The sequence below is a fragment of a genome, assembly GCF_019968955.1.
Source record: "MAG: Porospora cf. gigantea A chromosome Unknown PgA_NODE_241_length_26463_cov_348.338, whole genome shotgun sequence".
NCBI lineage: Eukaryota > Apicomplexa > Conoidasida > Eugregarinorida > Porosporidae > Porospora > Porospora cf. gigantea A.
In genome coordinates, this window is record NW_027151528.1 from 1 (window position 1) to 26463 (window position 26463).

At 57.0% G+C, this 26463-nt stretch overlaps 16 protein-coding genes across 30 annotated transcripts; 5 read left to right on the forward strand and 11 right to left on the reverse strand.

Annotated features, from left to right (window-relative positions):
• Positions 1-17: 17 nt before the first annotated feature.
• KVP18_004626 (uncharacterized protein) lies at positions 18-521 on the forward strand (the record flags this gene model as incomplete). Of its 2 annotated transcripts, none has more annotated exons than XM_067957437.1 (1): positions 18-521. In XM_067957437.1, a coding segment is annotated over one exon (504 nt), but the record flags the coding sequence as incomplete, so codon positions are not given. The 2 variants fall into 2 exon arrangements, with proteins under 2 accessions (XP_067811095.1, XP_067811096.1); XM_067957438.1 differs by having other exon boundaries at positions 216-521.
• A 392-nt stretch (positions 522-913) lies between these two features.
• Positions 914-3263, reverse strand: KVP18_004624 (uncharacterized protein; the record flags this gene model as incomplete). 3 transcript variants are annotated; one of them, XM_067957431.1, is made up of 4 exons in its annotated part: positions 914-1718; positions 1747-2496; positions 2523-3153; positions 3182-3263. In XM_067957431.1, the coding sequence occupies 4 exons, from the start codon at positions 3261-3263 to the stop codon at positions 914-916; spliced, it is 2268 nt and encodes a 755-aa protein (XP_067811091.1). The 3 variants fall into 3 exon arrangements, with proteins under 3 accessions (XP_067811091.1, XP_067811092.1, XP_067811093.1); XM_067957432.1 differs by lacking the exons at positions 2523-3153; positions 3182-3263 and having other exon boundaries at positions 1747-2363; XM_067957433.1 differs by lacking the exons at positions 914-1718; positions 1747-2496; positions 3182-3263 and having other exon boundaries at positions 2519-3004.
• Positions 3264-3402: 139 nt separating this feature from the next.
• On the forward strand, positions 3403-4722 carry KVP18_004625 (uncharacterized protein; the record flags this gene model as incomplete). The annotated part of the gene is made up of 1 exon (XM_067957436.1): positions 3403-4722. The coding sequence occupies one exon, from the start codon at positions 3403-3405 to the stop codon at positions 4720-4722; it is 1320 nt and encodes a 439-aa protein (XP_067811094.1).
• Positions 4723-4724: 2 nt separating this feature from the next.
• On the reverse strand, positions 4725-4969 carry KVP18_004632 (uncharacterized protein; the record flags this gene model as incomplete). Its single annotated transcript, XM_067957448.1, has 2 exons — positions 4725-4856; positions 4895-4969. The coding sequence occupies 2 exons, from the start codon at positions 4967-4969 to the stop codon at positions 4725-4727; spliced, it is 207 nt and encodes a 68-aa protein (XP_067811106.1).
• Positions 4970-5087: 118 nt separating this feature from the next.
• On the reverse strand, positions 5088-5963 carry KVP18_004619 (uncharacterized protein; the record flags this gene model as incomplete). Its single annotated transcript, XM_067957421.1, has 1 exon — positions 5088-5963. The coding sequence occupies one exon, from the start codon at positions 5961-5963 to the stop codon at positions 5088-5090; it is 876 nt and encodes a 291-aa protein (XP_067811081.1).
• A 46-nt stretch (positions 5964-6009) lies between these two features.
• Positions 6010-6391, reverse strand: KVP18_004634 (uncharacterized protein; the record flags this gene model as incomplete). 2 transcript variants are annotated; one of them, XM_067957451.1, is made up of 2 exons in its annotated part: positions 6010-6085; positions 6114-6391. In XM_067957451.1, the coding sequence occupies 2 exons, from the start codon at positions 6389-6391 to the stop codon at positions 6010-6012; spliced, it is 354 nt and encodes a 117-aa protein (XP_067811109.1). The 2 variants fall into 2 exon arrangements, with proteins under 2 accessions (XP_067811109.1, XP_067811110.1); XM_067957452.1 differs by lacking the exon at positions 6010-6085 and having other exon boundaries at positions 6110-6391.
• A 731-nt stretch (positions 6392-7122) lies between these two features.
• Positions 7123-7449, reverse strand: KVP18_004629 (uncharacterized protein; the record flags this gene model as incomplete). Its single annotated transcript, XM_067957442.1, has 1 exon — positions 7123-7449. The coding sequence occupies one exon, from the start codon at positions 7447-7449 to the stop codon at positions 7123-7125; it is 327 nt and encodes a 108-aa protein (XP_067811100.1).
• A 20-nt stretch (positions 7450-7469) lies between these two features.
• Positions 7470-9024, reverse strand: KVP18_004622 (uncharacterized protein; the record flags this gene model as incomplete). 2 transcript variants are annotated; one of them, XM_067957429.1, is made up of 4 exons in its annotated part: positions 7470-7664; positions 7693-7861; positions 7888-8766; positions 8795-9024. In XM_067957429.1, 4 exons carry the CDS (start codon positions 9022-9024, stop codon positions 7470-7472), a joined length of 1473 nt encoding a protein of 490 aa, XP_067811089.1. The 2 variants fall into 2 exon arrangements, with proteins under 2 accessions (XP_067811089.1, XP_067811088.1); XM_067957428.1 differs by lacking the exons at positions 7470-7664; positions 7693-7861; positions 8795-9024 and having other exon boundaries at positions 7884-8432.
• Positions 9025-9064: 40 nt separating this feature from the next.
• KVP18_004623 (uncharacterized protein) lies at positions 9065-10013 on the forward strand (the record flags this gene model as incomplete). The annotated part of the gene is made up of 2 exons (XM_067957430.1): positions 9065-9113; positions 9175-10013. 2 exons carry the CDS (start codon positions 9065-9067, stop codon positions 10011-10013), a joined length of 888 nt encoding a protein of 295 aa, XP_067811090.1.
• A 67-nt stretch (positions 10014-10080) lies between these two features.
• Positions 10081-13470, reverse strand: KVP18_004620 (uncharacterized protein; the record flags this gene model as incomplete). Of its 4 annotated transcripts, XM_067957423.1 has the most annotated exons (7): positions 10081-11495; positions 11524-11746; positions 11777-12492; positions 12521-12696; positions 12724-13247; positions 13286-13384; positions 13414-13470. In XM_067957423.1, the coding sequence occupies 7 exons, from the start codon at positions 13468-13470 to the stop codon at positions 10081-10083; spliced, it is 3210 nt and encodes a 1069-aa protein (XP_067811083.1). The 4 variants fall into 4 exon arrangements, with proteins under 4 accessions (XP_067811083.1, XP_067811084.1, XP_067811085.1 ...); XM_067957422.1 differs by lacking the exons at positions 10081-11495; positions 11524-11746; positions 11777-12492; positions 12521-12696 and having other exon boundaries at positions 12720-13247; XM_067957424.1 differs by lacking the exons at positions 11524-11746; positions 11777-12492; positions 12521-12696; ... (1 more) ...; positions 13286-13384; positions 13414-13470 and having other exon boundaries at positions 10081-11397.
• Positions 13471-13674: 204 nt separating this feature from the next.
• On the forward strand, positions 13675-16857 carry KVP18_004627 (uncharacterized protein; the record flags this gene model as incomplete). 2 transcript variants are annotated; one of them, XM_067957439.1, is made up of 3 exons in its annotated part: positions 13675-14128; positions 14157-16771; positions 16801-16857. In XM_067957439.1, 3 exons carry the CDS (start codon positions 13675-13677, stop codon positions 16855-16857), a joined length of 3126 nt encoding a protein of 1041 aa, XP_067811097.1. The 2 variants fall into 2 exon arrangements, with proteins under 2 accessions (XP_067811097.1, XP_067811098.1); XM_067957440.1 differs by having other exon boundaries at positions 13675-14107; positions 14130-16834.
• A 64-nt stretch (positions 16858-16921) lies between these two features.
• KVP18_004628 (uncharacterized protein) lies at positions 16922-17488 on the reverse strand (the record flags this gene model as incomplete). Its single annotated transcript, XM_067957441.1, has 1 exon — positions 16922-17488. The coding sequence occupies one exon, from the start codon at positions 17486-17488 to the stop codon at positions 16922-16924; it is 567 nt and encodes a 188-aa protein (XP_067811099.1).
• A 450-nt stretch (positions 17489-17938) lies between these two features.
• On the reverse strand, positions 17939-18717 carry KVP18_004631 (uncharacterized protein; the record flags this gene model as incomplete). 2 transcript variants are annotated; one of them, XM_067957447.1, is made up of 3 exons in its annotated part: positions 17939-18454; positions 18482-18584; positions 18611-18717. In XM_067957447.1, 3 exons carry the CDS (start codon positions 18715-18717, stop codon positions 17939-17941), a joined length of 726 nt encoding a protein of 241 aa, XP_067811105.1. The 2 variants fall into 2 exon arrangements, with proteins under 2 accessions (XP_067811105.1, XP_067811104.1); XM_067957446.1 differs by lacking the exons at positions 18482-18584; positions 18611-18717 and having other exon boundaries at positions 17939-18286.
• Positions 18718-18830: 113 nt separating this feature from the next.
• On the forward strand, positions 18831-22394 carry KVP18_004633 (uncharacterized protein; the record flags this gene model as incomplete). Of its 2 annotated transcripts, XM_067957450.1 has the most annotated exons (5): positions 18831-18845; positions 18956-19321; positions 19350-20354; positions 20396-21664; positions 21693-22394. In XM_067957450.1, 5 exons carry the CDS (start codon positions 18831-18833, stop codon positions 22392-22394), a joined length of 3357 nt encoding a protein of 1118 aa, XP_067811108.1. The 2 variants fall into 2 exon arrangements, with proteins under 2 accessions (XP_067811108.1, XP_067811107.1); XM_067957449.1 differs by lacking the exon at positions 18831-18845 and having other exon boundaries at positions 18938-19321.
• On the reverse strand, positions 22395-23908 carry KVP18_004621 (uncharacterized protein; the record flags this gene model as incomplete). Of its 2 annotated transcripts, XM_067957427.1 has the most annotated exons (2): positions 22395-22592; positions 22631-23908. In XM_067957427.1, the coding sequence occupies 2 exons, from the start codon at positions 23906-23908 to the stop codon at positions 22395-22397; spliced, it is 1476 nt and encodes a 491-aa protein (XP_067811087.1). The 2 variants fall into 2 exon arrangements, with proteins under 2 accessions (XP_067811087.1, XP_067811086.1); XM_067957426.1 differs by having other exon boundaries at positions 22559-23908.
• Positions 23909-24682: 774 nt separating this feature from the next.
• KVP18_004630 (uncharacterized protein) lies at positions 24683-26438 on the reverse strand (the record flags this gene model as incomplete). Of its 3 annotated transcripts, XM_067957443.1 has the most annotated exons (2): positions 24683-25838; positions 25906-26438. In XM_067957443.1, the coding sequence occupies 2 exons, from the start codon at positions 26436-26438 to the stop codon at positions 24683-24685; spliced, it is 1689 nt and encodes a 562-aa protein (XP_067811101.1). The 3 variants fall into 3 exon arrangements, with proteins under 3 accessions (XP_067811101.1, XP_067811102.1, XP_067811103.1); XM_067957444.1 differs by lacking the exon at positions 25906-26438 and having other exon boundaries at positions 24683-25810; XM_067957445.1 differs by lacking the exon at positions 24683-25838 and having other exon boundaries at positions 25902-26438.
• Positions 26439-26463: the final 25 nt, after the last annotated feature.

Here is a 26463-nt window from a genome sequence, read left to right on the forward strand (position 1 = left end):
AGCCGGTACAGAAGCAGACCACGGCCGGCCAAAGGACGCGCTTCAAGGCCTTCGTACTTGTGGGCGACGGCAATGGGCACGTGGGCGTCGGGGTGAAGTGCGCCAAGGAGGTCGCAACTGCCATCCGAGGAGGCATTGTATCTGCCAAGCTTGCGCTGCTTCCCATTAGGAGGGGGTACTGGGGCAACCTCATCGGCAACCCACACACTGTACCTATGAAGGTGCACGGCAAGTGCGGTTCCGTCCGAGTACGATTGGTGCCCGCTCCCCGCGGTACCGGTGTCGTGGGCGCACCGACCACGAAGTCGGTGTTGGCCTTCGCAGGCGTGTCGGATTGCTTCTCATGCACATCAGGACACTCGCGAACTCGCGGCAACTTCATGTTTGCCCTGTACGACGCGCTCTCCAAGACTTACGGCTACCTGACTCCGGATCTGTGGAAGAAGACCAAGCATGTGGAGCACCTCCTGGAGCAGCATTCGCACTTCCTCCATGAGAACCCGAAGGTCACTGTCCAGTGAATGACGGTCCAGTGAGTGATGGTCGAACCTCTAACCCCATGCTGAGTTGTCGTCACACACGTAGTCGTCTCACATATAGTCGTCTTACACATTTCATGGTCCACTTGACCGTATCAGCGTTCGATTGGCTTAGATATGGCCGTAACACGATGAGCTGAGAGCCCACCAATTAATTCTGTTGAACACAAGAAATTCCGTCGCTGTCTTTCTACAATGTTTGGGCACATCATTTTTGTTTCCTCCCTGTCGTCGTGGATTGGGTCCTTTTTTTAGGCGCCCATTGTGAGGCGGTGGCACTGTCGGTAGCGTTTTTTTAGGCGCCTTGAGCTGCCGCGTCATAAGGAGAAGGAACTTTGTGACGTACTAATTGTGTGCGTGAATAAGTTCGGTCGTCATACTTTGTAAGAGCCGTTCTTTGCTCCTGTAGTTCCCGGAGGCAACGCTTCGTGGCTTCGCGGCGCCGCTGCGCTCCATGGCACGAAATGGAACCGCGCTGGAGGCACCGACCTACAGGGCCGCCCTGTGCACTGGAGGTGTTTGGCAATCTCGGACGCTGGCAGCCACAGCACCTGCTTCCCACCTATGTTCCGCAGAATGTTGGTCCGATACAGCACGGAACTAATATCGCTTCGGGTGATGGCGGTGGCGAAGGAGAGGTCGTCAACGCTGACAGCCAGCCCTTCCGCATCTGCCTCTGGCTGTCGGCACCGCCGAAGCAACCTCTGCACAGCGGTATCCAGAAGACTCGGCGAGTTGTACAGCGAGTCCTCATCGGACGACGGCTCGCCGCCGTCATCTAGTCGTAGGTTCGTCAAAAGCGTCACCAGCAACTCTAACCAGTACGAGTCGTACGCGGCGGCACCCAGGTCACTGAGCGGTTTCTCGGGAGATCCCATCTTGCCTTCACAGAGCGATAACGTGTATGACATGGTTTGCAGAATCTTTCCGAAGCTCTTCCGTTGATGGTGGGGCCAGGTGACGATGCAACTGAGGTTGTATCCCATGTCGCTGACTTTCTCCTTGGAGAAGTAGCCCACGAGATGGCATCCTCGTGGACTCACCTCCGTCAGGCAGTAAAAAAGGAACGGCTCCGTGTCGTACTGCAGAGTCTTGTGATCTAAGAATAGCTTTCCGAAGAAGCACAGGTTGCGGCAGTATTGCTGACACTTGGCGCCATCGACCTCGAACAGCGAGAGTCTGCGTAAGCTGCTGTCCCGACGCCCACTTGTCCATCCGGAAAATCTCATTGCCAGGCGGGTGCTGAGCGCTGCAATGTTTCTGATGATAAAGGAACTCCAGCTTAAACTTGAAGTAGTCCAGACACCACTCACACACGAAGAGCGTCTCCACAGGCTGGACCTTTCGGGGGTATGGCGAGAAGTACCATGTGTCCACGACAGCGTCACCGAAGGCGACCCTCTCGACTGACTTAACCAGCGTCATCTCCTCGTGCAACGACTGCGCACCCGCTTCCATGCAGGCGTACTCCTCGCAGTCCGTGTCCCCCAGAGATCCGTGCAGCGCCACGTCGCTGAGCACCGGAGTCAGGTACGTCAGGGGGCCGGCATAAGCCGCCATCCGGCTCTCCGTGCAGTCTGCCAGCGGCGTCTCAGCGTTGACGAGGCTCATTGAAGAGGGGCTGTCTGCGCCGCGTATCTTACGCTTTTTCGTTGGCCGTGTCTCGGAGTCGTCGTGATATCGCTTGCTACGCCCAACGAAGTGTCGAAAATTCGCCACAATGGACACTTGCCGTGGTAGGAAATCGTTAGCGATCACCTTGGAGGGCTTGCGCTTCGTGAGCGTCTCGTCAAACACGGGCTCTGGGTACTTCTCGTTGCACATCAACAGCCAGGCACTCCGCGTCCAGGCCAGCGCCAGCAGCGGAGTTACCTCTTGCAGCGACGCGGCCTCGGGCCCCGCCCATTCCAGTGGCCCTCCAGAGGGCGGCCTGGGGTTGCGGCGCGTAGACCGTTTTCTGTGTGTACTGGGGAGGGCACTCACTTTTCATTCGAGTCGAAGAAGACTGCGAAAGGCGATGTGCGATCGAGAACACCATGACACTCTTCCAACCAGCTCATCCAGGCATCCTGGCTGGGGTACATGCGGTGATAGTCAGTGAGCGAGGTCAGCGACGCGGACAAAGTTTCAGGGGTGCTCGGGTTGCACTCGATTGGAATCATATCATCCAGGCGTCTCCACTTGTCGTGCCTCCGGTTACGGCCCTTAAAGTGAACGTAATAGAGGAAGTCCCAGGGAAGCATCGGGCCCGTCTGCTTAGGGTGCACCGCTTGCGGCGCCTTCCGTACGCGACAGCCGAGATAGCAAGACCGGTAGATCGCTGACTCCGTCTGCTGGCCCAAAAGGACTTCTTCCCGCGAAGAGGGCTTGCTCTTCGTCGTCTTTCTCTTCGCTGTTGTGGGCTTGTCAGATGGGGGTGGGATCGGACACTCCGACACTCGGAATCGTTTTGGTGACCATACCATGTCGCCCCAGCCTTTACTTAGCGCGACGTCGTCGTTCTCTGGGAATCGGTCAGGGTCCACCCGCACCTCTAGGATGATAGCCGGGTGCCAGCAAAGGGGCCCGACCCCCCCAACGGTCGAGAAAGCGTCGTGGTGAATATTCGTCAAGCCTGAGTCGCATAGCGTCCGGAACCCCACCAGTAGACGCAGATGACCGCGTGCCAACCTGTGACCAGACCCACAGGCGTCGAGGGAGGTGGAGGATGGAAGGGGTCGCCATGGACTCCACAAAATTGGATTATTTTACACTGGCGGCAGACAGACGGACACAATGGCAAATGATGAATGCAGGGGACGTGTGTGTAAAGTACAGAAAGGATAAAAATCGTTAATTAAAATCATGCTTTTCACTCACCCTGATGACACAGACCTGGCTTCCGCTGAAGGACGCCGTGTGCGCGCTTAAAACCGGCGATGTGGCGGTTTTTGGCACATGGGGCACGATAGGAGCGGTACGCAAAACCAAAGGCATGCGATTCCTCACCCTAGTTGATGGCGAGGTGCTTTTACAGTTGACGACTGGCCTACCGACCGCGGCTCCCATAAACGTACCCTATCCCTGGACTCGCATCGATGACCAGGCCTTGTTGAGCAAGGACATGCGAGTCGCGGTATGGGGTCGCGCCTGCACCCTAAATGACGGCCGCAGGTCCCTAACGGTGAGTGCCTGGTGGCCCTACACCTGCGCCCATGCCTACCAAGTGCAGGCCTTGCTTAGGGCGCGTTTTGAGATCTTCTTGGTGCCGTGCACCTACGACGACTTCCCCAAGGATGTGGATGAGCATCAGGGGGTGCTCGTGACCACTGCTGTTGGAGATCTGAAGCGCCTCTGCCGGCAGTTGTGCCAGCGATCGCCGCGCAGGGGGCAGTTTCAGTTGAGCCGCAAGGAGTTGGAGCTGATAGCGTCGCTTCCAGATGTGCACCCACAGGAAAACTGCGAAGTTGTCGAACTTGACGAGCCCTTTCTGCTGTCTATGTTTGAGGCGATGTACCGCGAGTTCAGCGACGAGGAGAAGGCCAAGCGCCTGGAGTATCATCGGTCTAAGAAGAGGCCGCAGTGGGCGTGGATAGTGCGGCGGCTGACAGGCCTGCTGAACTCGCTCCACGGCCAAGACGACCCACTGTTGGTGGATGTGGGTGGCGGCAAAGGCGAACTTGCGATGGTCGCCTGCCGGGCCTTAGGGCTGCGCGCTTTAGTGGTGGACATCAACGCAGATGCGATCAAGCAGGGCGAGGCGCTGGCCGCCGAGTTGGATCTGCCTGTGTCGTTTGCGGTATGTTCTGTAGACGACTTTGATTTCGACGCGCTGACTGCGCCGTGCATCTTCATGGGCCTCCACCTGTGCGGTGGGCTGACTGACTGTCTTCTGCAGCGGCTGCGCTCGCGCTCCGAGGCTTTTGGTGTGCTGGTGGTCACGTGCTGCTTCACTAAGTTCGTGGAAATGAGGAAGTGGGGCCCCAGCACGGCACCACCTTGGGATCAGGCTTCAGTGCTCTTCAAGCTTTCCGAGTTGTCAGAAGATAACGCGAGCATCGGGCGTCGGGCTTCTCACGCCATTAACCTCCGCCGGTTAGAGCTCTTCGGCCGTGGCAACTGCTGCCGTGTCCTCCAATTTCCAGCATGTTGGTCTATCAAGAATCTGGCTATAGAGGTCTCGTGCAGTGATGAACATCGCTAGTCTCATGCGTCCACGCACTTCACGCGAGGGTCGCGCTGGTCAGAGTTCTTCGGGCTCTGTTTCTGCAGCAACAGCCGCTCGGCCTGGCCTGTATCGCCGTCCACAGCCTTCTTCCGGTCACGGAGAGTCATCGACTGGAAACAATAGAAATCGTTAGGAACAGTGTGCTTACCGCTAGGCAAGTCTCCATGTCCTCCAAATTCTTGTCTTTGTCTTCATCGTCAGCCTCCCACAATCGCCGTTGCATCTGCAACAAATAGTACTGCTGTGGCCCCAGAATGCTCCCTGGCCGTGCTAACCGGTTCCATCCCACCCAGTATGCAGCTTTGAACCTGGAAGCGCGTCAGACAATCCGAAAACTTCACCTACCGGAAGTACCGCATCGCGTAGCAGCCGATCAAAGTGCCCGTCCGCCCAAGGCCGGCCTTGCAGTGTACGGCCACCGGTCCTTTAGCTTCGTGACAGACATCCAGAAACTTGTTTACGATCGCGTCGGAGGGACAGGAACCGTCAACGAAGAACATGTCCAAGTGATTGAACCCCGCGTCGACGAACACGCTGGCGTCGTACTGCTGCTTGTTCAGTCGGACTACGAGGTCAACCTTGAACTTCTTGAAGATGCGAATATAGTGCTGCGGTGAGTGGGTCTCGAAGCCGTCCTCGTCCACTGAGGTGCAGCTGGGTCCGCTGAACGCGATGAACTTTCCAGGAATGATCCAGTTGAGGTCACCGTGGTGAATGTCCTCATAAAATTCATACTCCGCCAAATCAAAAGAGCGGAAGTCGTACCATCCAAGCTTCATAGCATATTCCATGCCCTTTATCACGTCCTTGATGGTGAGCTTATAATGACACGCGCCGTAAGTAGCGTCTCTGTATGGCATGACTCGAATCTTTGAGCCCTTGAAGGTCTCAAACGCTTCATCAGAGGACCGCCGGAGCATGATTATCTGAAACAGACACATCAATGTCACTGCATTGGTTCGACGCCGAACATCCGGATGACTGTAGAAAAGCAGCTTCTTCGAGGCGAACCTTGGGTCGTCAAGTTTTTGCTGCAGTTTCAGGCAGAAGGAGTGGGTTTGACCTAGATTGCAAGGCCCGAAGTCGGCATAGTAGGCGTCGTACCGCGACTCAATAGTGAAAGATACCCACTCACTGCTCAAGGGGCCCACTGTGCCTGCTATGAAATATAGTCTGTCTCGAATGACCTCCACCGCTTCAGCGATCGTTGACATCATTTCAAAATACAGTTTTAAGACGATGACTAAGGCATCGTCGATGCGTTCAGACGGTTTCATCGTGGACCGCCAGAAGCGAGGTGCTGTTCGCATCGGGGTTGACAAGTAGCATACGCAGCTTGCTGCATGAGACCCACGAAATCCGCTCACGTAGCCGGCGCAGTGGTACCGTCGCGACGCACTGCCCCAGGGGCCACGGTCTCCGTATGCACCAGAAACATCCGATCAGCGAGCATCTTCTCGATAACGCCCATTGCGAGCTGTTGCTCGCGATGCCCCATCGCGAGCCCATTCTGAGTGCCATACCACTTCACCAGTTGGTGGTCTATGGGCAGCATGCCCTCGCGGAGAAGCGCGCTGGCCTTTGCCAGCATTCGAGACGCGCAGAACCAGTAATCGTAATAGGTTAAGGGAGGCAATGAATTCATTTAAAATTGACCGAAAATTTACTACGAATACGGCACTCGTGTATATTACGCTCCAAGTGCTGGCTCAAATCCACAATGGTGAAACCCGATAGATTCTTGATCTCTGATGGGCAAAAATAGGCGTCTGTGATGTGCTGCCGATCACAGTCGTAAATGCGGTATCTTTTTTTAGTTACCTTGGCACGCACGGCTTGCCTTGGGCGGCAATAGGCCTCCCATTCCGATTCTTCTGGTTCGGAATCGACCCCATCCACATCGGTTTCAACCGCTCTCTCTCGAGGAGTTGGATCCACCAACGATTCAGTTTCGCCTAATAGGGGGCGGTCCGGACTCGGCCTGACGTCTGGAAACTGTCTACCCTTGGTGGTGGGCTCTCGATCTATCCTCGTGGGGTCGATACGTGACAGACTCACGCACATTAAGGAGGCTACCAGCGGGCGTTGGCTGGTTTTTTTTTCGAAACGGATCATGTAATTTTCTCTAAATTTGGTATCAATTAACTCTTTAACCTTCCCCAGCTGTGCGCGGCGTCAGCTTTACGCAGCGTCACGCAGATCCGGGTGTCGGATACAACACACGTGCTCTCCCTAGGCATAATCGGGGCGTAAAGGCACCCCAGGCGCAGTCTGAACTCCTGCTCCCCGTCCCCCGAAAGCAGATTCAAATGGATGGAGCGCTCAGTGGTGACCAAGTCGTACCCTGCCCCGGTCTGCAGGGCAGCCCAATCCACACTATCCGGTAGATCCTTTCTGAAGAGGTACAACTTCACCTGGAAGCATGGTGATACGATTGGAACTGGCGCCTACCAACCCTGCTTCGTCAATCCAGGAAAACCGCTTGATGGATTTGGCGCAGGAGGTCGTTTTCGGTTCGGTAATGCTGCAATCCACCTTCTCAGGGGCCCCTCCTGTGACGATCCCGGGGCCCTGCCCGATCTGGGCATTTGCAGGCACGCAGTAGTCGTGCGTATGGGCGTAGTAGTAGGAGGATTGGCCGTATTTTTCCTGGGAGGTCGTCAGAGGGCTGCCGTATTCACGTGGTGTGTGAAAGTCCGACATGGAGGCGTTGTGAGCCGAAATTAAGAAATTCTGAATCGTCCAAAGAAATCGCAGATACTCGACCATAGAGTCGGTTCAGATGAGGGTGGATCCGGAGGGCAAATTTGCACGTAGTCGTCCCCGTCTGACAAGAGCTCTTGATATTCCGCCATGAAACGGGTGCCTATGACGTCGTTCTTGGGGTCCGGCGGCGTCAACGGTACGAGTGGGTTTGCCTGTCTCATAGAAGGATGGCCAACCCACCACCATCTGGGGCTTCATCGACAGCGCGGCGTCGACTGCTGCTAGCAGATGATCAGGGTGCCCCCCCACGAAGCCATGCGTATACCGTCTAGAGGTTTTCGCAGGATTTACTTCCACCACACAAACATTATTGCTGAACGCCGCATGTGGCAGGGCGCTAGCTCGGTAGCTGGGTCATGGACGTCGGCAGCTCACCCTTCGCACTGTGACCCGAATATCAGTAGAAGGTCACTGGCCATAGCCAGGTCCAGAATATGGCAAAGCGCCTGATCGTCCCTCTTCCGAGCACCTGGGAGGGCCTGTGACGTCGACAGCGGCCAGAGATACCTATCGCACAGCAGACAACGAGGCACGCGGCCTAGAGCGAGTACGTGTGGCAGAAAACGCATGGGCAACTCGCACCAAGCGCAGTAGCCTATGTCACTGCGTGGCTCCAGGCAGCTCACAGCTGCTGCAGGCAGTAGAAGCCGCGGAGCGAGGTCGGCAGGGCCGTCAAACACTACGTGCGACAACTTGCCTGCGTCCCATAAAAGCTTGAGAGCCAAGACCGCCGGGGTCACTTCCGGCTTCAGATTCTCGTGTTCACGAGCCCAAGAGTTCACCTTGCGGAACCACTGGTGGTGATCCCAGTCAAACGGACACTTCAGAACGGGTTTAGGGTCAACTTGGCACTCAGGTCGGGTCCAGAAGTGTTGGGTCAAGTACAGGTGCGGATCGAACTTCTGCAATCTCTGGCGCATGAACAGGCGACATAGCTCTACCTTCTCACGAGGACTGAAGTCACGGGCCTGGTTTGGAGCCGTCGCTCTGAAACCGATAAGGGTTTTGTGTTTGTCTTTCAGGATTCCTCGTACGAGCTCATTCAGCCCAGATGCGTGAAAGACATACGCCCAATCATGGGTTCGGGCGCCCGCGACGACGGTGTCCACCTCCGCGAGTAAGCGCTCATCAGTGAAAGGCTGTGAGTGCTCGTCCAGTGGCCTGGAGCAACCACCATACTCCCCCCAAGAGGGTTCGAGGCCCAAATTCCATGGGACGTTGAGGGCCTGAGTACCAGCGAGCACAAATATGCGACTGTGTATCACCCACGACACATCATCACCGAGAACAGGCTATCATCTTGGACAAGTGCCACCAGTCCAACCTCAAGGGTCCTTTTCGACGGCCAGGATCCTTGGCCTTCGGTGGCGGTCGCAGGACGGGCGCTGCCCGGGGAAGACGAGCCGCCTTCGTTGCTTGCGCCGGCGGGTCGTACAACGATCGAAGCGTGGGGTGTGTAAGCGCCAGAAAAGTGCGCCGTGGCAGCACGTCACCGTGTGTACAGATCCGCATGATTGACACACGTGCTGCGGAAAATATCTACAATAGGCTCATGATCGTTGCGTCTGACAAACTGAATCGGGAGCTGTCGCTGCCTTCCGGTAAGTTCGATAGATCGTGCACAAAGTGATTGAGCTTTAGAATTGAATCTACTCTGAACAGTGATTTGCAGCAGTCTCCTGAACATGGAGACTCCTCTTCTCGTTGGCCCATCCGACGACCCTGACTACAACACGGTTACACGTAACCATCTGACTTCGCCTCCAACGAGTGTGCCCTGGTACCGCCGCAAATTGCGCCGCCCAGACCAATCCCCTGCGACTTCGCGTCCACACATTCGGTGGGCCTCCCTATCCCTCTCCACAAAGCCGACTGTCAGCTCCATGGGCTTCGCCGACGCGTCCTCATGTATCATCCACGCCGATAGTGCGTCCGACTTCATAAAACAAGCGGCTCAACACCTGCGGCGCGTGCCGAGTAGCTTCCTGCTACTGCCGGAACTAGGGCCACACAGTGACGCCTTGATGGGGGTTCGGACGGTTCCTCTGTCAGGCGCCCTTTTCGACGTGTCGACGCAAACGGTGGACAATTTGGTATACGGAGCGCCCGAGAACTGGAGGGGAATGGCTTTTGCGAACAGTTGCGTATGGACACTGGGACTCCTCGCGCTGGCCTCGGTCTTGCCCCTAGACACGCGTGAAGCCCTCTTGAGGCGACAGAGTGCCCGCAGAAAGCAGTTGGGTCAGTCGCTGACGACGCCGATGTTCAAGGACATCCTGTCTCCGCAAAAGTACATGTCTCATCGACGTGCAGCGCAGGACTTGGGCGTGGACTTTCTCTCTGGGCAGATGGAAACTGACGAGATGGAGAAACTGCTCGGAAACCTGCGCAAGAACATGAATCACGTGCCTAGCGAACTTCGAGATCTGATCGCAATGATGATGAAGACTGATGCCAGCAAGCGGCTTCGGATCGAGGATCTTGTGCAGCCTGGCATGTGATCGACGATAATTCTTGAATGTATGTGACTATCTGTTAAAGTCAAGGCGTTGCTGTTAGCACATGCCACTACACGTCCATTTTGACATTGTACAAGCGCTTGTTGTGGCTCAGTGCGACGATCACGTCCCCCGCAATTACGAGTTCGGCAACTCCCGTGGCAGCTGGCAACCGCCTTTCTCCACGTCTAACCACGTCACCTCCAGACGTGTCGAAAACCGAGATGACCCCCATGCGGTCTCCGACCAAAAGATTACTTCCGCGGAATCGTACTGCGGATGCGTGGTCGAACTTAAACACTGGGTTGATTGTCGCCGCGTCGACGTGCCACACACGAGCGCGTCCCTCACGCGACACGCCGCAAATGAGCCCCGAGTCCGAAGCGTCCACTTGTGCCACTGCGGAGAAGAACGGAGGTGTCATGGTGCGCCAGCCGTTATCCCATAGCCGACAGATCTTGTCCCGACCCCCTCCCACGAGACCCTGGAAAGTCCCCTTGGATAGTGGCGGGAGGTGCGTCAAGGAGAGCAGGTGCGTGTCAGTGGTGAGGCGAGCCACTGTGCTGGTCGACCGCATCTCGAAGAGCCCCGTGTGGAGGTCGTCGGCTGACACGGCGAACTCAGACTCGCCAAGGGCCGTCTGGGCCAGGATGGTGGCCTTCATTGACCAGGACATCGCCACGGAAGGGTCTCTAGGGTCCACCAGGTAGGCTTGGGAGCCGCAGCACACCACGCTAACTCCATTTTCCGACAGGCGGCTTACGCCCCTAACGCAGGAGGACTCCTCTCCGCGCATGTCCCAAACATGCACGCTCTCGAAGGTTTCCAGGTCCAGTAGGTGACACTCACCCAAGGAGCCTGCCAGCAATTGCGTCGGTGCTTCACTAGAGTTCAGCGCCACCGAAGTGAACAGAACGGCAGGCGTCTCGCTCTGGCTGCTTCGCGGCGACCAGAGGTCGTCCTCAACGCACCGCATCAGAGAGGCCCGCCTCAGCGACTGGCTGTCCAGGTTGTCGGTCTCCACCAGAGTCTCCATGTCCTTGAGCTCACCGTGGAGATAGGTCAAGTAATTCTGCACTCGGTCGTCATCGCTTTGGAGGACGGAGCTCAAGAAAGTGGCCTTCTGCTTCCATACCTCGGCCAAGAATCCGAACTTGTCTTTCTTGTACGTCTCCTCCATTCGCGCAGTCAGTCCAGTAACCTCCTGCTGCAGAAGACTGCGTGACGTTCGGGTCTCGTTGAGCTGCTCCCGCACAGCCGTCAGCTCGAAGTCGCTCTTCTCCAGTTCCAACCGTCCGCGAAGACTGTCAACGAGAAGCGATTCGCATACGGCTGCGGGGGCATGCGCCTTCAACAAACTGGCGCCGGCCGCCTTTAGTTGCTCCATGTCGAAGCTGACCTCCTCATCTCCAGTAAGACCTGTGTCCACCAACCTCTGCAGCACTTTCTCAAGATGATCCGTCAGGTCGGCTTCTCCTTTGTGAGCTGGATTGGACCTCCCATTGTGTCTCACCTCGCGACAAGTTCAGCGCTCTCTGTAAAGCGTCGTTCCGTTTCTGCAGTCGGTCCATCTCCTTTTTCAGCGACATTTCCTGCTTCCTAAAGCGGCTCGCGGCGGTGTTGAGCTCCTTCCGAATAGCTGTGATGCTCTTGTCCTTCTGTTTGACGGCGCAGGAGTATTTCTTGGTCTCCACGTTGAGTTTCCGCACGATTTCGCGCTTCTCGCCCCTGACGGTCTGCCATTAACTGCCCATTCGGAACCTCACCGAGAGGTTCTCCTTCAACTTATCCGCCTGCCGCAGGGAGCAGTCGTGCTTCCGGAGCACCAACGACTTTTCACGCTCGAGTTTGCTCACTGTTTTGCGAAGGCAGTCCAGCGCTCGCTTGTTCTCCTGAACCCTCTCCCGCAGCTGCTGCTCCCGGAGCGACTCATGGCGTTGACGGGTGCTCTTGGCAGCATCCGCCTCGGCGATCAGGTGGGACATCCCGGTCTCCTTGTCACGCAGGGCGCGCTTGAGCTGCTCGATATTGGTCTGCAGACCTGTAACCAGCTCCGCCCATTGAGCCGCCTCGTCGAGCGCACTGAACAGCTGTTCGGAGGCCGAGCTTGAGGGCGCCCCAACGGTTGACCCTTCTGGAAGGCACTCGGCGGGTGTAACAAATGCAGGTGAAACGGGGTCGTCCGGCTCCGTCAGCGGCACATTATGCTGTATCAGCAGCCGTTTGTAGTGCTGGACCTGGCCGCACAGGGCATGCACCTGGTTTCGTAGCTCGCTCACGACAGCACAATGTGAGTCAGTGTTGATTTGGGGGGCGTTTTGGATGTTACGAGCGCGAGAGGCATAACGAACCGTGTTTACCGTTTCGCTGACGTCAGCGGGTGTGGGCGAGACGCAGGCCACCATCACCGTTCGCGAGTTGCCTCCTAGTGAGTCCTGGATTATGCGGGTCAGCTTTGAGTCGCGGTACGGTACGTGTATCTCTGCGTTGTTGACCGTCCTGCCTCTCACTCCGATGCTTGGCAGTCAGCGCAGATATGACGTTAGACAAACCAAGAAGGCCACTGTTAATCGATATGCCCTCTCTTAACCGCTCCCCCTGAGCACCTGTCCGCTTCAACCTCTCTGAGCCTGCAAGGTCCACGAAATGGAATTTCGACAGCGTGGCAGTGCTCTCAGATTCGCGTCTGTGGATGGGTATCCTGCTCGCTTACCTTAGGTGCACCGTAAATATCGCGTGGCTACGCGAGCTGGCAGAGTTCATGGCAGTCGCCGCTGTGGATCGGTGCCGCGACCCCTTCCGGAGAACCAGCAGCGCCGCTTCGGGGTTGTCCACCGGCACGGTTCTAATGCCCAAAAGCTGAATCGACTTCGTGAGAGGGTCCTGCGAGATGCGCACAGAGACTGCGTCCAGCGCGGAGTTCGACAGGTCTCGGATATCTTCGTTGTAGAGTTCGATGTAGCTGACTGACAGCTCGATCTGGTCGCCCTGCTCCCGGCACTCCGACGCCTTGCCAAAAATATCTCGTAGTGCTTGGGGCACCAATCCGTCTGTGTCCTCGATGCAGCTGCCGATCGTGTAGGTTTTCCCGCTGCCCGTCTGACCGTACGCCAACACGGAGCTGTTGAATCCGTTGTAGAACGACTCAAGAAGCGGTCGGCAGACGCAGGCGTATGTCCGTGACTGTGACGCATCCGGCGGCAAGACCGCGTCAAAACCATACCGCTGTAAGCACATCTGGAAGAGATATGGGGAACCGCTTCGCTAGAACTTACCTGAGTGGGAACAATGAGATCGTCTCCCTCGAACCAAACAGCCGACTCCGCCGACGTTGTGGCCTCGAGGTCGGTGGGAGGCCGAATGCGAACGACAGCCTGCGTGTGAGAGGGGAAATGGGCCCTACCTTGACGTTGAGGTCGTCCTCGTTCCACGTAAGGACGCCCTCGTTGTTCTGACTCATCTTGACGGAATTAATCACAGAAAATGCCGGAGGTCAGTGAACTACTGAAGCAGCTCACGCACTACGACAAGGTGAGCTCGGGGTCCGAGCCACACCAGGATTTCCGCTATATGGCGGCCTCGGATCTCACAGACAGGGTCCTCAAAGAAATGGTAGGAATGCATCTTCATCATACCTAACGCACACCAGTCCACCTCTTCAACGATGTACCCCTTGATTCTTTCCGGGATTCTGGAGCTGTTGAAGGACCCGATCATCGAAGTGCGTGGCATGGCCGTAAAGTGTATCAACCGCCTTTGTCCTTGCATCGCAGAGGTCGACCAGAAGGTGCTGGTGAGAAAACTCGCGTCGCTACTGGCCGACGATGATCTTAGGGTGACCGCGTGCCTCGTGCTACAGGATCTGGTGCGCTTGGAAGGGTCCATGCCGACATCTCCGCTGATTCAAACCCTGATGCCCGCGCTGGAGGATCTCTCCGCGGGTAGCCGCGAGACGAACTACGCCATCATCGACGTGCTGGCTGACCTGCTGACGTGCAGGGGCTCCCGCGACCTCTGGTGCACGTCCTGGGTGGAGTGGAGCCAGAATCGCGTTCTAAACTATGCTGCGACACCACAGCTGTCTGGGCTGGCCTACGGTCGCCTATTAAAGCTACTCAGTGAGCCGTCGATGGGACTTCCATGCAGGAGGCCTCGGCGGTGTGGCCCACCACGTCTGCGCAACGGCTACCCTGCAAGCGATCGGCGATTGCCGGCTCCGCGCGGCATTCGTGAAGGGGGCGGCCCCCTTCTTGCACCGGGACCTGCGGGAGCACCTTATTAACGACGCTCTCACCGTCCTCGAAGAACCAACCGACGACATACGCCCCTACCTCGATATGCTGCATGCGCTGGTCTGTGGGCACTCTGTGCACGTGGGCAAGGTGAAGTGTTTTATCGAACTCGTCGCAGCTCGGGTCGTAAATGATGACGAGAGGTCGCCCTGCTCAGTGGAGGAGGAGGCCGTCGATGAGTTTAACGACGACTTTGCGTTCGAGGCGGACTTCGGCTCTACGGACTCTGTCGAGTCAGCCAACCCTCGTCAAACCATCCAGGCAATGGTGTCGTTCCTCTGCAATATGAGTTGTTGCGGTCTTCTGGACCCTAGACATTTGGAGCACTTCGCCCCGTTGCTGTCAGGGCCTAACGAGGCGGACTACGCTCCTCTGGTGGTCGGTCTGTTGCGACCCTCTGCTGCTCTCAACTCTGGACAACATCCGTGGATATGGAGCCCACAGAGCCTTCGGGCGGGAACTACAGCTCCAGTGGTTCCGGCTGACTTTATGTCGGCACTGGCCGCGTTTATCCGCGAGGACCGCGAGAGCAGCTTCAACGTGCTGCTGGCCATGTCCGCTGTTGATCCGCTGGCGTTCGCCTCGCTGCTGACGCCTGAGGTACTGACGGATCTGTTCTCATGCTTGGAACTGAACATTCAAAAGTGGCACAAACTGCTGCCTCTGCTGGAAAATGCCTTATCGGACGTCTCCAGCTTGCCGGCCAGCACCCGCTGCGACCTCCTACGCTTCGGACTGCTGCGAGTTCAACATATGGACGCAAACGCCACGCAAACCCTAATCGTACGGCCCCTTGAAACCTTAGACTCGGTACCAGATGACATCCAAAGACTCGTGGCCTCAATTCTTACCGAAGGCACGCTCCCTTTGGAGATTCATTTTAGTTTGGTTCCGGCCCTACTTCGGGTTGCCGAGGTGTGCCCCACGGGGGCAACTCGCCTCCTATTCGATGACCCCGAACTGCGGCTAGCTGGTGTCTTCGACCTGGTCTACGAGAGATGTCCTCGCGAGGCTGAAGCACTGATCAACGCGCTGGCCGCCGACCCTGGTGCCAGGCAGGTGCAGTGGATGCGAATGCTGGTCTCTCTGTTGTCGAAGGACGGGCTTCCTGCCAATCTGCACCCTTCGTTGGTCTCGGTGCTGGCGTCCCTCATGGAATCGCCGGAAGAGCTCGATGATAAGCAATCGCACATAGCTCTCTTTCAGGGCTGGGACTGGTGGAGTCTGTTGGACCCGGTGAGTGCTCTGACGGCGCTGGGCAACTGGATACTACGCCCGAATCCTCGAATCCGTGAAATGCGCACCGTCAGCCACTTAGTGCGGCCAAGGGTCAACGCCTCGGTCCTAATGGAGTGGTTCGAGTCGCTGGAGGTCACGCCATCGACTAACATAGCTTTTGCGGGCCGGGTGATAGCTGCGATGCTCCCTGAAGATGTATGGCCGGACCTCGTTAAGGTGAACCACGACCTCCTGGCCGCTGTGTGCTTGAACTTACCCGAACGTCGACCCCTACCTTCTGACATTTACCCCTCAGCCAACAGACATTATGGGGCCCTCGTGCGGTACCAGGGAAGGAGCGTGCACCTCTGCGCACGCGCTACGGCTGGTTGGTTGCTAGCGGGGCCCCCAGCTGCATGCGCCTTGCCCATCGTTAACCCTGACCTGCTGACGGAGGACGAAGCGGAGATGGTCGCCATCTGGGCTGCTTCCCACGGCGCGACGCTAGACCAGGTTCAGGACCACACAACGGACTTGGCTCCAGTGGCCCTGCAGCTGCTGCGGCTCAAGGCCGTGTTGGGAGCTGTCGCTGTTGACCTAGTCTGTACATGGCTTCCTGGGCTGCCCTTGCTGCCTGATGTCGGCAAGTGGGACGAGCGGTTTCTGTGCCGCCTCTCTCTTCTGAAGGCGTTGGCAGGGGAGCCAGCCACACTCCGATTTTTGCAGTACGATGCGCCTTTGAATGCTCATGAACTCCTGCCGGTCATAAGAGAGTGTTTACAATGTGACAGCTGGCGTGTGATCGATATGGGCAAGTTCCAGGTCCAACGTGACGATCTGCTGGACCTACATTTGGACCTGGTTGCCTTGGTGTCCGTATTGGTGGCTCGTGGGTGTTTGTATGCACCTGAGGTGACCGAAATCATGGCTGGAACCTCTACATTCCTCCTACGCACAGATGGACCTCCAATCATTGAGGCTGCCCTTGATGCCGTGATTTCCGCGGTGACCGCTGTGGATATCGATCCTCTTCAACCCGCGAGCGTCAACGCCGTGCTGTCCCACATAAAGCAGGGAGCGGACACTGCAGGCTCCTACATGGACAAGAGGCGCCTGACGGAGAAATTTCAGCAGGCAGACTTTGCCCAGAACGAGCCCACCGCACACGCTCAGATAACCACTTTGAGGCGGATGCTCCAAGTTCACGCGGTGGTGCTGCGCTACGCCCAGGACCGAGGCTACCAAGTCGCCGTGAGAACTGTGGTCTCTTATTATCGCAGAACAGCGTCCAAGATATTAAGACTTCCAGGCTGAGTCGGTTACTGCTGGGTTCGTGAGTTGGCTACGTAGCAAGGGTTTGCAGACTTCTATCAAGTTAGTTTACTGGCCAGGCTCCTGAGTTCAGCAAGTGGAGAACACATTGCACATCATACCGCTGGTCCACTCAATCAACTTGAAAATATGGTAGCTGAGGGTGTCGTGCGTCGTAGCGGCGGCATCACTCTCGTCTGCCAGCTGTTCCCAACTCGACCGTTTCCGTTTGCGCTTGTGCTCCGTCTCCATGGTGAAGTGACCGTTCTGGAACAGGGGGTAAACGCGTGGCTTTCGCGGTGGCTGGGGCTCTGGAGGCACGTACCACGACATCCGGGACTCTATTTCGCGCCGCCGATCACGCGACATGGGTCTCAGGCGCTCGTTGTGCCGCCACAGCTCCCACTCAGCCCGTCTCTCCATCTGCACGCAGTCATGGGCCACTTCTGGCAGCTCAAGTTCATGGCTGCTGGTTGTCGTTTCGCGCTGGGTGATGTCGGCCGCGCGAGCTCTCTTTAGGGCGTCGCTGGGCTTGCGTTCAACTCGAACGCGTGTTTGTGCCACCGGCGCGGGCACAGGTACTCGTGAGCGCGTCCTGTGAGACTGTGAATCCGCTGGCGCCAGAATCGGCCGACGTGATCGCCTTTTCGTGTGCATTTAGCCGTGGCGGCCGGTGCACACGCAAAGGAAAGGGGATGTTCAGGGAATGCTTTGCGTCTGCGCAAGCCGAATCGAAGCCAAAGTTTCCAGATCCCCTGGATTGGCTAATGAACGGCTCAAGAATCTCGAAGCCGTATGAAGGCCCTTCACCTGTACATTATTCGTGGAATGACAGCGATTCCTGCCCCTCCAGCGGTCCCGAATCGGACACAAAGCTTTCTTTCACGCCTTCAGTCGAGTCCAGTGACAACGACGCAGTTTTGAAGGAGCTCGTAGGCGTAACTCGGGACCCACGTGATTTGTTTGGGAGGAAGGCGGCACAACCAGCGCTGTACGAAAGCGCGCATGATTTGTTTGGGAGGAAGCCGGCACAACCATGTGCTGTTTTACGAGAGCGTGCGTGATTTGTCAAACAACAACGTGATTTGCCAAACAACAACGTGATTTCTAAACCACAGAAGGTACCTCCACCCAGGGGCTTCCTAAAACGCACACAGAGATTACGTGCTCCTTCCATCGGAATGTCTGCAGTTCGGCCTCCATTGGCACGCTGTCCAAGGAGACCACAGGAACTGTTGAGAGTCTGCTAAACTCAACGCCAAGCCCGCGACCGTTAGCTTTGACTGCAGCTTCCTTCCGTGTCCACAAGGCGAGGAAAATATTAAGTCTGCTGGTGAGTGCCACTGGTTCATCCAGAGCGAGATCGGTCACCCACATTGAGTCAAGCGCCTGCTCAGCCGGCGACAGACACCGACTAGACATACTCAACAAGCAGGGGTCCCGGCCGCCCCACATGCAGTCGACTCCGACCTCCCCTTGCAGGCTCACGGACCTCGTCTCTACCCGCGCCACAGGAGCCCAGTCGGGGGGTTTGACTCCAGCCGCTCCGCACACAGCGAGAACACAAAGAGTGTGGTCGTGCGACACGTTGAAGGAGACCACGTCTGGTCGCCGTCGGCATTGCTGATTCTGTCACAGCTGCTCTCCCACAGGTTTGTAAAAATGCACTTTGTGGCGAGTGGTCTCCCCAACATACCACCAAATCAGCATCCTAGAGCACAGCGCGTTGATTCTATCCTGAGGCCTGTGCATTCTGCTAACCGCAATAACAACCCTCACCTCTTGACGGCACTAAAGGCCGACGCGGGCAGTCCTGCCGCCGTAGCTAGTGAAATCCATGCTTGCTCATCCTGGCAGTCGGTGTCGACAAGGATGAGATCCGCCATGCCCGAAAAAGTTCCCGATTTCCGCCGATCAGCGAAAATCGAAGGGCTGTGAGCGCGCGTCTCGCGACGTCACTCGATCACCAGGCGGTGCGTGTTCAAGAAAAATATCATTTATGGCGCCTATCCAGGTGAGTTTGCGCCGTCTTCGTGTCCTTTTCGACACCGTTGGCTGCTCGGCACTGATTGTGACTACCTCGTTGATGCACTTTTTGTGTGTGGTATGTCTTACCATTTCCAGAGCCCCGCTGCGGACACTCAGGCGGAACGCGAGCTGGTGGAGTACATTGAGTCGTACGTTGCGTGGCGGACGGCAAATCAACTCTTGACATCCGGGACACCGTTAGGAGTGCAACGAAATACCGCATCCCCAACCAAATCTGTTGTTGACGGCTTCCTGCAGGCAGCGGCAGATCCGATTTTTTTCCCCAATCCAGACAGTCTGAAGCTAATAAAAATGAAGATGAGAGAGCAGCAGTGCCGACCATACCAGGACGCACGCACGATTCTCCTCTCTGAGGCACAGTGGTTGGCAGAGGACGTCTACAAGGGGACCAGGGACAGGACCCTGCAGGCTCAAGAGCTGGCGCGCTGCGTGCAGGCCACAGTGAGGAGGCAACCGCCTGTTAACGCAGCTAGTAAAAAGCCGAGGCACGACCAACACACGCGACCGAACTGCAGTGCTGGTGCTGGGCTTCTGGCAGACTTTGCGGAAGGAGGTCGCAGGCACCGCCGACGGCAGCGAGAGCTTCATTGTCATTCCAGAGCGGCTGGACCCCGCCGACCTGCGTCTGCCGCCTGAGGTCCCCACCACAGGTCCGGTGGACCTGTCTATGTACGCATGTCACACGTCCGAAGTGCCACATAGAAAGTTCTTGTCGACATTCTGCCCTTATACGCCGCTGGTGCACGGGTTGCCTAAGGCTACAGGAGTCTGGGAAGCAAGTCGGCCGCGCTACCTCAGCGCAGGCCTTCTGGGGCGAGCGCTGCGTATCCTTGGAGAAGGCGTGGAGACTGAGATAACAGTGCCATACGGCCTAGGAATACTAGTAAAGAAGCAATCGCAGGAGGGGACTGAATGTGGTCGAGTCCTCCGAATGCACACGCGTGCTGTCCATGAAGGCCACATCGAGCCACCTGTTGCCGTATACGTCAACGACGGCGCTCCCAGCCTGTCCGTCGTGAAGGTGAACGACGTCAGCTACAGGTTGGACCCCCAAGTCAAGCGGCGCGTGCAGCCCGGGCTGGAGCGGTGGCGGGGGAACCAGGGCACCGAAGACGAATGCAGCTTGCGAGACCACGTCTCGCGACTTTCATCGCTGGCTCTCTTCCTGGCGCCGCACAGCTCAGCGCTGGCTGCCCAGTCAGCCCTAGCACATGTGGAAAGGTTTCGGCAGTCCTCGGAACCCCTGGACAGGTCTAAAAAGCGCCCACTGGGAACGGTGGCGGCATTATCTGAACGGGAGAAGCAGCTGAGACAAATATTCTTGCAGTGCACGACATCACTGGATCATCATCGACTGGGCGAGAGCCTGACAGACGCTGACTTCGGCGAAGCCAACGCGGAGTGGGACGAGGCCGCGCTCAAGACCCGACCGTGGGCTCGGGTGGAACAGATATGCTTGGTAGCGGCGGTGGGGGTGAGCATTATACATTCCATGTCTTCCCACACACATTCCAGACTTCCCTGTTCGCCTGCTCACTGGAATCCATGGAACTATCACCGGATGCTGAACTGCCGTGGGTGTTCATCTCATCCCAGGTGAACTCCAGTCTCTACCCCTATCCCTACCACCGAACACCTGCGGCGTGCGCCGATGAGTGGAAGTCTTTGGCGACGCAAACCGAAAACTTGCTGCAGCAGCACGCCGCTAACCTGCAGCCGGATGAGGCGAGCCTCACCTCGAGCGGCACGCTGAAGTACCTGGTGAAGAGCCTGCGCCAGGACGTGTTTGTGGACTGGCAACTGGCTGTTCTGGCCTCCGTCTCCGACGAGGACGTCACACAGGACGAAGTCGAGGACTGTGAGGTCATCTCGGAGGTGGTGGATGTCAGCGTAGACCAAGACTCTGACGGGTCTCTGACCAGCATCATCAAGCAGTGCAGTGTGGGCACTGTGGGCCCCACTGCCATGGAGCTCAGTGTTGTGTTTATTCGAGTGTTGCTGGGCGCTCTGTTGCACTCAATCATCTCGCAAGACCTGTCTCCGACGTCGAAGTCGGCACCTGTCACTCCCCTCGTGGCCACTCAATCCAATGGCCACCTAGTTTGGGCCCCGAGCAAGCCGACAACCACCGCGAGCCTCCCGAACTTCGAGCTTGGGCAGACTATATTTTTGCCTTCGCTGGGGGTGATGAAGAGATTCGCCCGGGTGCTCTTGGTCAAGGAAACGTCGAAGCTTGCCGCAGAGTCGAATATGGCGTCTTCCGATATGACCGTGGCCATTGACCAGACCATAGGCTCGCTACTACAGCAAGGGGCTACTGCCGTTGACTGCCGCGGGCAGCAGGTGACCAGACCGGCGCCTCAGCTGAGAATCATGCCTCATGTAAGTCAGGCGCGAAGGGTCAGCCACTCGAAGCTACGCAACCGGGCTCTGGTGCTGGCTGTGAAGCCCTTTACCTACGGCGAGGCCCAGGCCAAAAGAAATTGCCAAACCACTCAGGGTATTTGGCACGTAACCCAGTTGGCGGACTCGGCCCATCTGTTCCTGCGCGTGCTTGCCGACCCTGAGCTGGGTGTGCACGTGGCCACTTTAGGGTCACACACCTTACGATGTGGACACATGGATATGTTCCCCCCAGGCCAGAGCCTACAGATGTATCGCGCAGAACCTGGAAGGCAAGACATGCGAACTGCTGTCTGGTCTTACTTCCAGCACCTGAATCAACAGTCTGTGATTTCACATGCACTCTCCGAGACCCCCTATGCTGACCTAGACAATCTACCAGTGAGACTGCTCAGCGCACATTATTCAGCCTCCCGTAACGACAGTTCCTAATCCGGTGCAAGCCGATGAGTGGGAAGTGCCAGCTAGGACCCGCCAACCCCCTCCTTCTAGCTGGGGAGGTTTCCAGGCCGCCCAGAGCGGCACCTACCCCGCCAGACCTGTCAAGACAAACGTCTACCCCAGACCCTCCCGGGTGCATCCCCAGATGCTGGCAGCGATGCAGCAACGGCGGATGAGAATTCCTCAACATTACCAACCAGGACATATGCATCTGGCAGGTCAAGCAGCCTTCCAGTCTCAGATGTCACCTCAGATGTCACCTCAGATGTCACCTCAGATGTCATCCCAGATGTCATCTCAGATGGGACCTAAGATGTCATCTCAGATGGCCGCACATATGTCATCTCAAATGGCAGCTCAAATGTCATCGCAAATGGCATCCCAGATGTCACCGCAAATGGCATCCCAGCCTACGCAGATGGCATCTCAGATGGCACCCCAGATGGCACCCCAGATGGTACCCCAGATGGTACCCCAGATGACTCCGCAGATGACTCCACAGATGACTCCACAGATGGCGTCACAAATGGCCCCTCAAAGCCCCCCAATGAATACCCAACTGTCCCCAACCATGGCTTACAGCCCGCAGGATTTCTACAGTCTATACGGAGGCGAGCAGAAGTCGAACTCTCCACGACACACGGAGAAGAAACAACAGAGCTGGTGGTGACTAGATCCAGTTTTTAATCTTGCCGTTTTCCCTCTGCCATTTTTTACTGTTGGGGTTCCCAGGTCCCAGGCCAATCTTCACCTTGGGAGCCGCCTTGTGCAATCGGCGTCTTCCCTCCCACCAGCCACAAGCCTCTGTGCTCTGAATGTTCGTGAACGGATTGCTCAGCTCGCGGTCAGAGGCCCACCGATTTTGTTGCTGGAAAGAGTTACAGAGAGGGAATAGCAGGGACTTACGTATTTGAGTGCTTTATCCCGGCCGTTCATAAAAAGCTGGTCCTCGCACAGGATGGGAGGTGGGTCGTGTCTTCCTCCTTTGTGCGTCGGTATGTTGTATATCGTCCCTCGTAGCTGCGTCCGCCTCTTCTTTCGCATATGCACTGTGACCTTTCCACCCTCGACGGTGATTGGCACCTTATCCAGAGTATGATTGCCGCAGCCCGGACAGAAATGCCGGTTCATGTCGCGAGTGAAGGTGCAGCAGGCAGTACACTTGTAGCCCCATAGCTTCACCGTGCGGATGCGCCGGCCGTCAGGAGTCACTATCGGGATACCCATCTGCATCAGCACGTTCTGCACACTGAAATCGCCTGTCACACACCCAACCACATCGGTTTTCTCGTCAGAAGTTACGACGCCGAAGTTGGATATGTTTTCTTGGGTGACCCACTCGCCATCCGAGTCCGTGTCAGAGTAGTACCCCGTCAGAACCTCGTCCTTTCCACCGTTCAGAACGCGGGACTTGTTTCCTGGTTGTACGGTTAAAGGGGACATCACTGCATCCATGTCGCAGTCTAAGCTGCCTTCGATGTCGGCCTCGTCTTCAGCCTCGTCTTCAGCCTCGTCTTCAACGGTATCCATGTCGCAGTCTAAGACGCCTTCGATGTCGGCCTCGTCTTCAACGGAGGACTCACTTGACTCCTCTTCCTTGATCGACGGAGCGAATGTGCCTTGGGCGATGGGATTGGTGGTCTCCTCGAGCGGCTCCGCCGTCGTCGACGTCTGGGACTCAGCTGGCTGGTGTGCTGGCGCCCACTCGAAGCCCATCCCGCCCACAGCAGTGGACTGCTCAAACGGACTCTTGTTGAGCTTCTCGACGCCTGCAAACTCTATGAACAGGCTGACCGAAGCCGCGATGACCTCCATATCTGTCGAACTGAGAGCTTTCAGGTCGCCAGTGAGGGCGGCGAACTGCGAGGCGTAAGCCATATCATCCCTCGTAAAAGGTCGGATCTGGGGTGTCTCTCGCATCATCGAGATGTGCTTCCTCGCCTGCGCATCCCGGATCTCTCTAGCGACTCCGGGAGTCACGAATAGATCGCCGTCCAGATCTTGTAGTCGAATAAAAGCACTGGTGTCTAGTACGAGCTTGCGTCGGCCATGGGGGTCGCTTTGGGGTGTAGCCGGCGGCAGTTTAGCTTGTTTTGGCCCGCCTACCAGCTTGTCAGGCGTGCTGGGAGCGGCGGGTTGAGGAGCTTCAGCCACCTTTGATAGCCTTTCTGCCCACGTAGCCATGGCGAAAATGGCCTAATTGAGGTGGCGGTTGCATGGGCGTCGCTGCTTGCACGTGCTCCTCGCGACTTCCAGGCGCGCCGCTATGCCGTGACCGGGGGACACTCGCGGCTAAACCCCACAAAACCAATCAGAAAAGCATCGTTCTGAGGAATCCTAACCAGATACTCTACCACCCGAAGTTGTGCTCTGTCGAGAGAATGAGACCTATGCGACGTAATGCACATTGACAATCGCTGCTCGTGAGGGCGCATACTCGCACACGAAGGAGGAGCAGATGTTGCATCCCGCGGTGTACAAATCGAAGCTGTGTACACTGTTGCTCGCCGAACTCCTACCGCCCTTTCGCACCCGTCTGAGCTCAGAGTCAAGTCTACGGGTCGAACTGATCCTGTTGGAGGGCAGGTACAGTTCCGTCCAGTGATGGACAACGCTGCCACGCTCTTTCATGTTTTTTCCTGTGACGCTTCCGCTGAGGTGCCCTTTAACTCACCAGGCACGCTGCTAATCGATCGCATCTCTGCCGAGTTGCCATATTAATAGTGACCATGTTGGGCTCTCGACCGCGGGTACTTCCCATGTTGACAGTAACAGTACATAGTGATATTCGAATGCCGTAGTCACCGCTGACGGGTAAAGCCCACCTTTAGGTTCACACCTCCTACAGGCGCGTCGTGAAGTGCCACCAAACAGCTGCCTGCTTCAGCCACCGAAGCGAAAAAAGCGCGTGCGGTTCGTTTCTTCCCCGACACCCTAGGAGGCTGCGTATCGACTCCGTCAAGTTCCCACGTTTATCGCCAGTTCCCCTCTCCCGACTAGCTGTGCCAACGCCTGCTCGGAAACACTGTCTGCAATGTTGGACAGGAACAGCGCCTCAGTGGGTTGGGAGGCCGACTTGATGAATCGCGCGGTCTCGTGAGGCAAGAAGCGCTGGTCGTTCACATCGAACGTCGCAGTGTTCGCTTCCACGCTGGTCACGGCCACCTCGAAGTTGCGCGAAAAGCACACCTGGAGTGGGCGCTCGTGCAGAACCGCCACCTCGTGCAGGTGAAGGACAGCCACCGCGGCGAAGCCAGGGTCGTTGTATTGAACCAGCGCTTTATCGGGGTGGTCGCGCAGGACCTTGACTCGCAGCACTACCCCATACAAGCTGAAGAGGTTAAAGATGGCACGGGCATTTAAGCCAGGCTTCAAACCGTGAATCATCACTACGGGGGTGCCATTGGCGTTGAGGGCTTCCAGGTCCACGTCTCGCAGGCGGGGCGGCAGTGCAGAGCCAGACGACAACATGCCCTGGATCACCGAGCTCACGGACTCCACCATCGGCACGCTGGTCGCCCTGCCAGGGCCCTGAGGGTGCGCCATGTAGTCCCACTGCCGGTCTGACATATTAACTTGCAGGTCGTCGTTATGCGACCTCTGTATCTGCATGGTGTTGCATCCGTCGTACATGTTCTCGTTATGGAGGTGTATCATGGCCTGCTTGGCCTGCTCTGGAGCGGTGAACTGCACAAACACCTGCACGACGGAGGGGTTCCGCATAAAGATCACCACTTTCTCCACACACCCAAACTGTGAGAACAGCATGTGCACCACGTGGAGCTCCACTGGCACCTCCACTCGCGACACAGTGCACAGCAGCACGCGGAAGCCCGATTCCTCCTGGGCGACGCGCACGCATGAGCGGCGCGAGAGAAGCACCTGCACCTCGCTGCCGTGCATCTTCAGTGGGCTGTGCGCGAAGTGCCGCAGCGCGCTCTGCGCGCCCTTGGGGCCGTTAGGAAACTCAATGAAGGCGTGGCCAGCTGGCGCCTGCAGAAACACCTTCGGCCTCAAGCCGTCGGTGAAGGGCAGCACCAGAGTGGCGACGTCGTGCTCGCTGGACCCGCGAGGCAGGTTGCGCATCAAGAGAACGCTGCCAGTGGGCTCGTTACTGTGTACCATAATTGGACGGTTTCTGACCAATTTTCAATGAAACTTATTGCAATTGTTGTATTCACTTTGTAGAGAGAGCAGCTACGCCAGGTAGGTTCTTGCCCTCCAACAGCTCGAGAGACGCACCACCGCCTGTGGAAACGTGAGACATCTCAGCAGATTTGCCAGCATTCTCTACTAATGAGGCAGTGTCCCCTCCTCCGACAATGGAGATGCATCCGTTCTTAGTGGATTCCACTACGGCGTCGAGAACAGCCAGAGAGCCGTTCGCAAAGTTGGGGAACTCGAACACGCCCTGAGGTCCGTTCCAGCAGATGGTCTTGGCCTTCAGTATCATCTCACGAGCATTCTTGCGGGTCTGTTCACCACAGTCGAATCCTCCAAACCCAAAAGGAATACCATCAGCCTTGGTGACACACCTTATATCCGTGTCGTTCTTAAATTCCTTGCCGCAAACATAGTCCACGGGCAACATAAATTCCACCTTCTTCTCATCAATCTTTGCCATAATATTAGGAACGATAGTGGCGCCAGCCTCGTCAAATAGCGAGTCCCCAATAGGCATGTCGTCGTTGACCTTGGCGAAGGTGTACGCCATACCGCCACCAACAATCATCATGTCC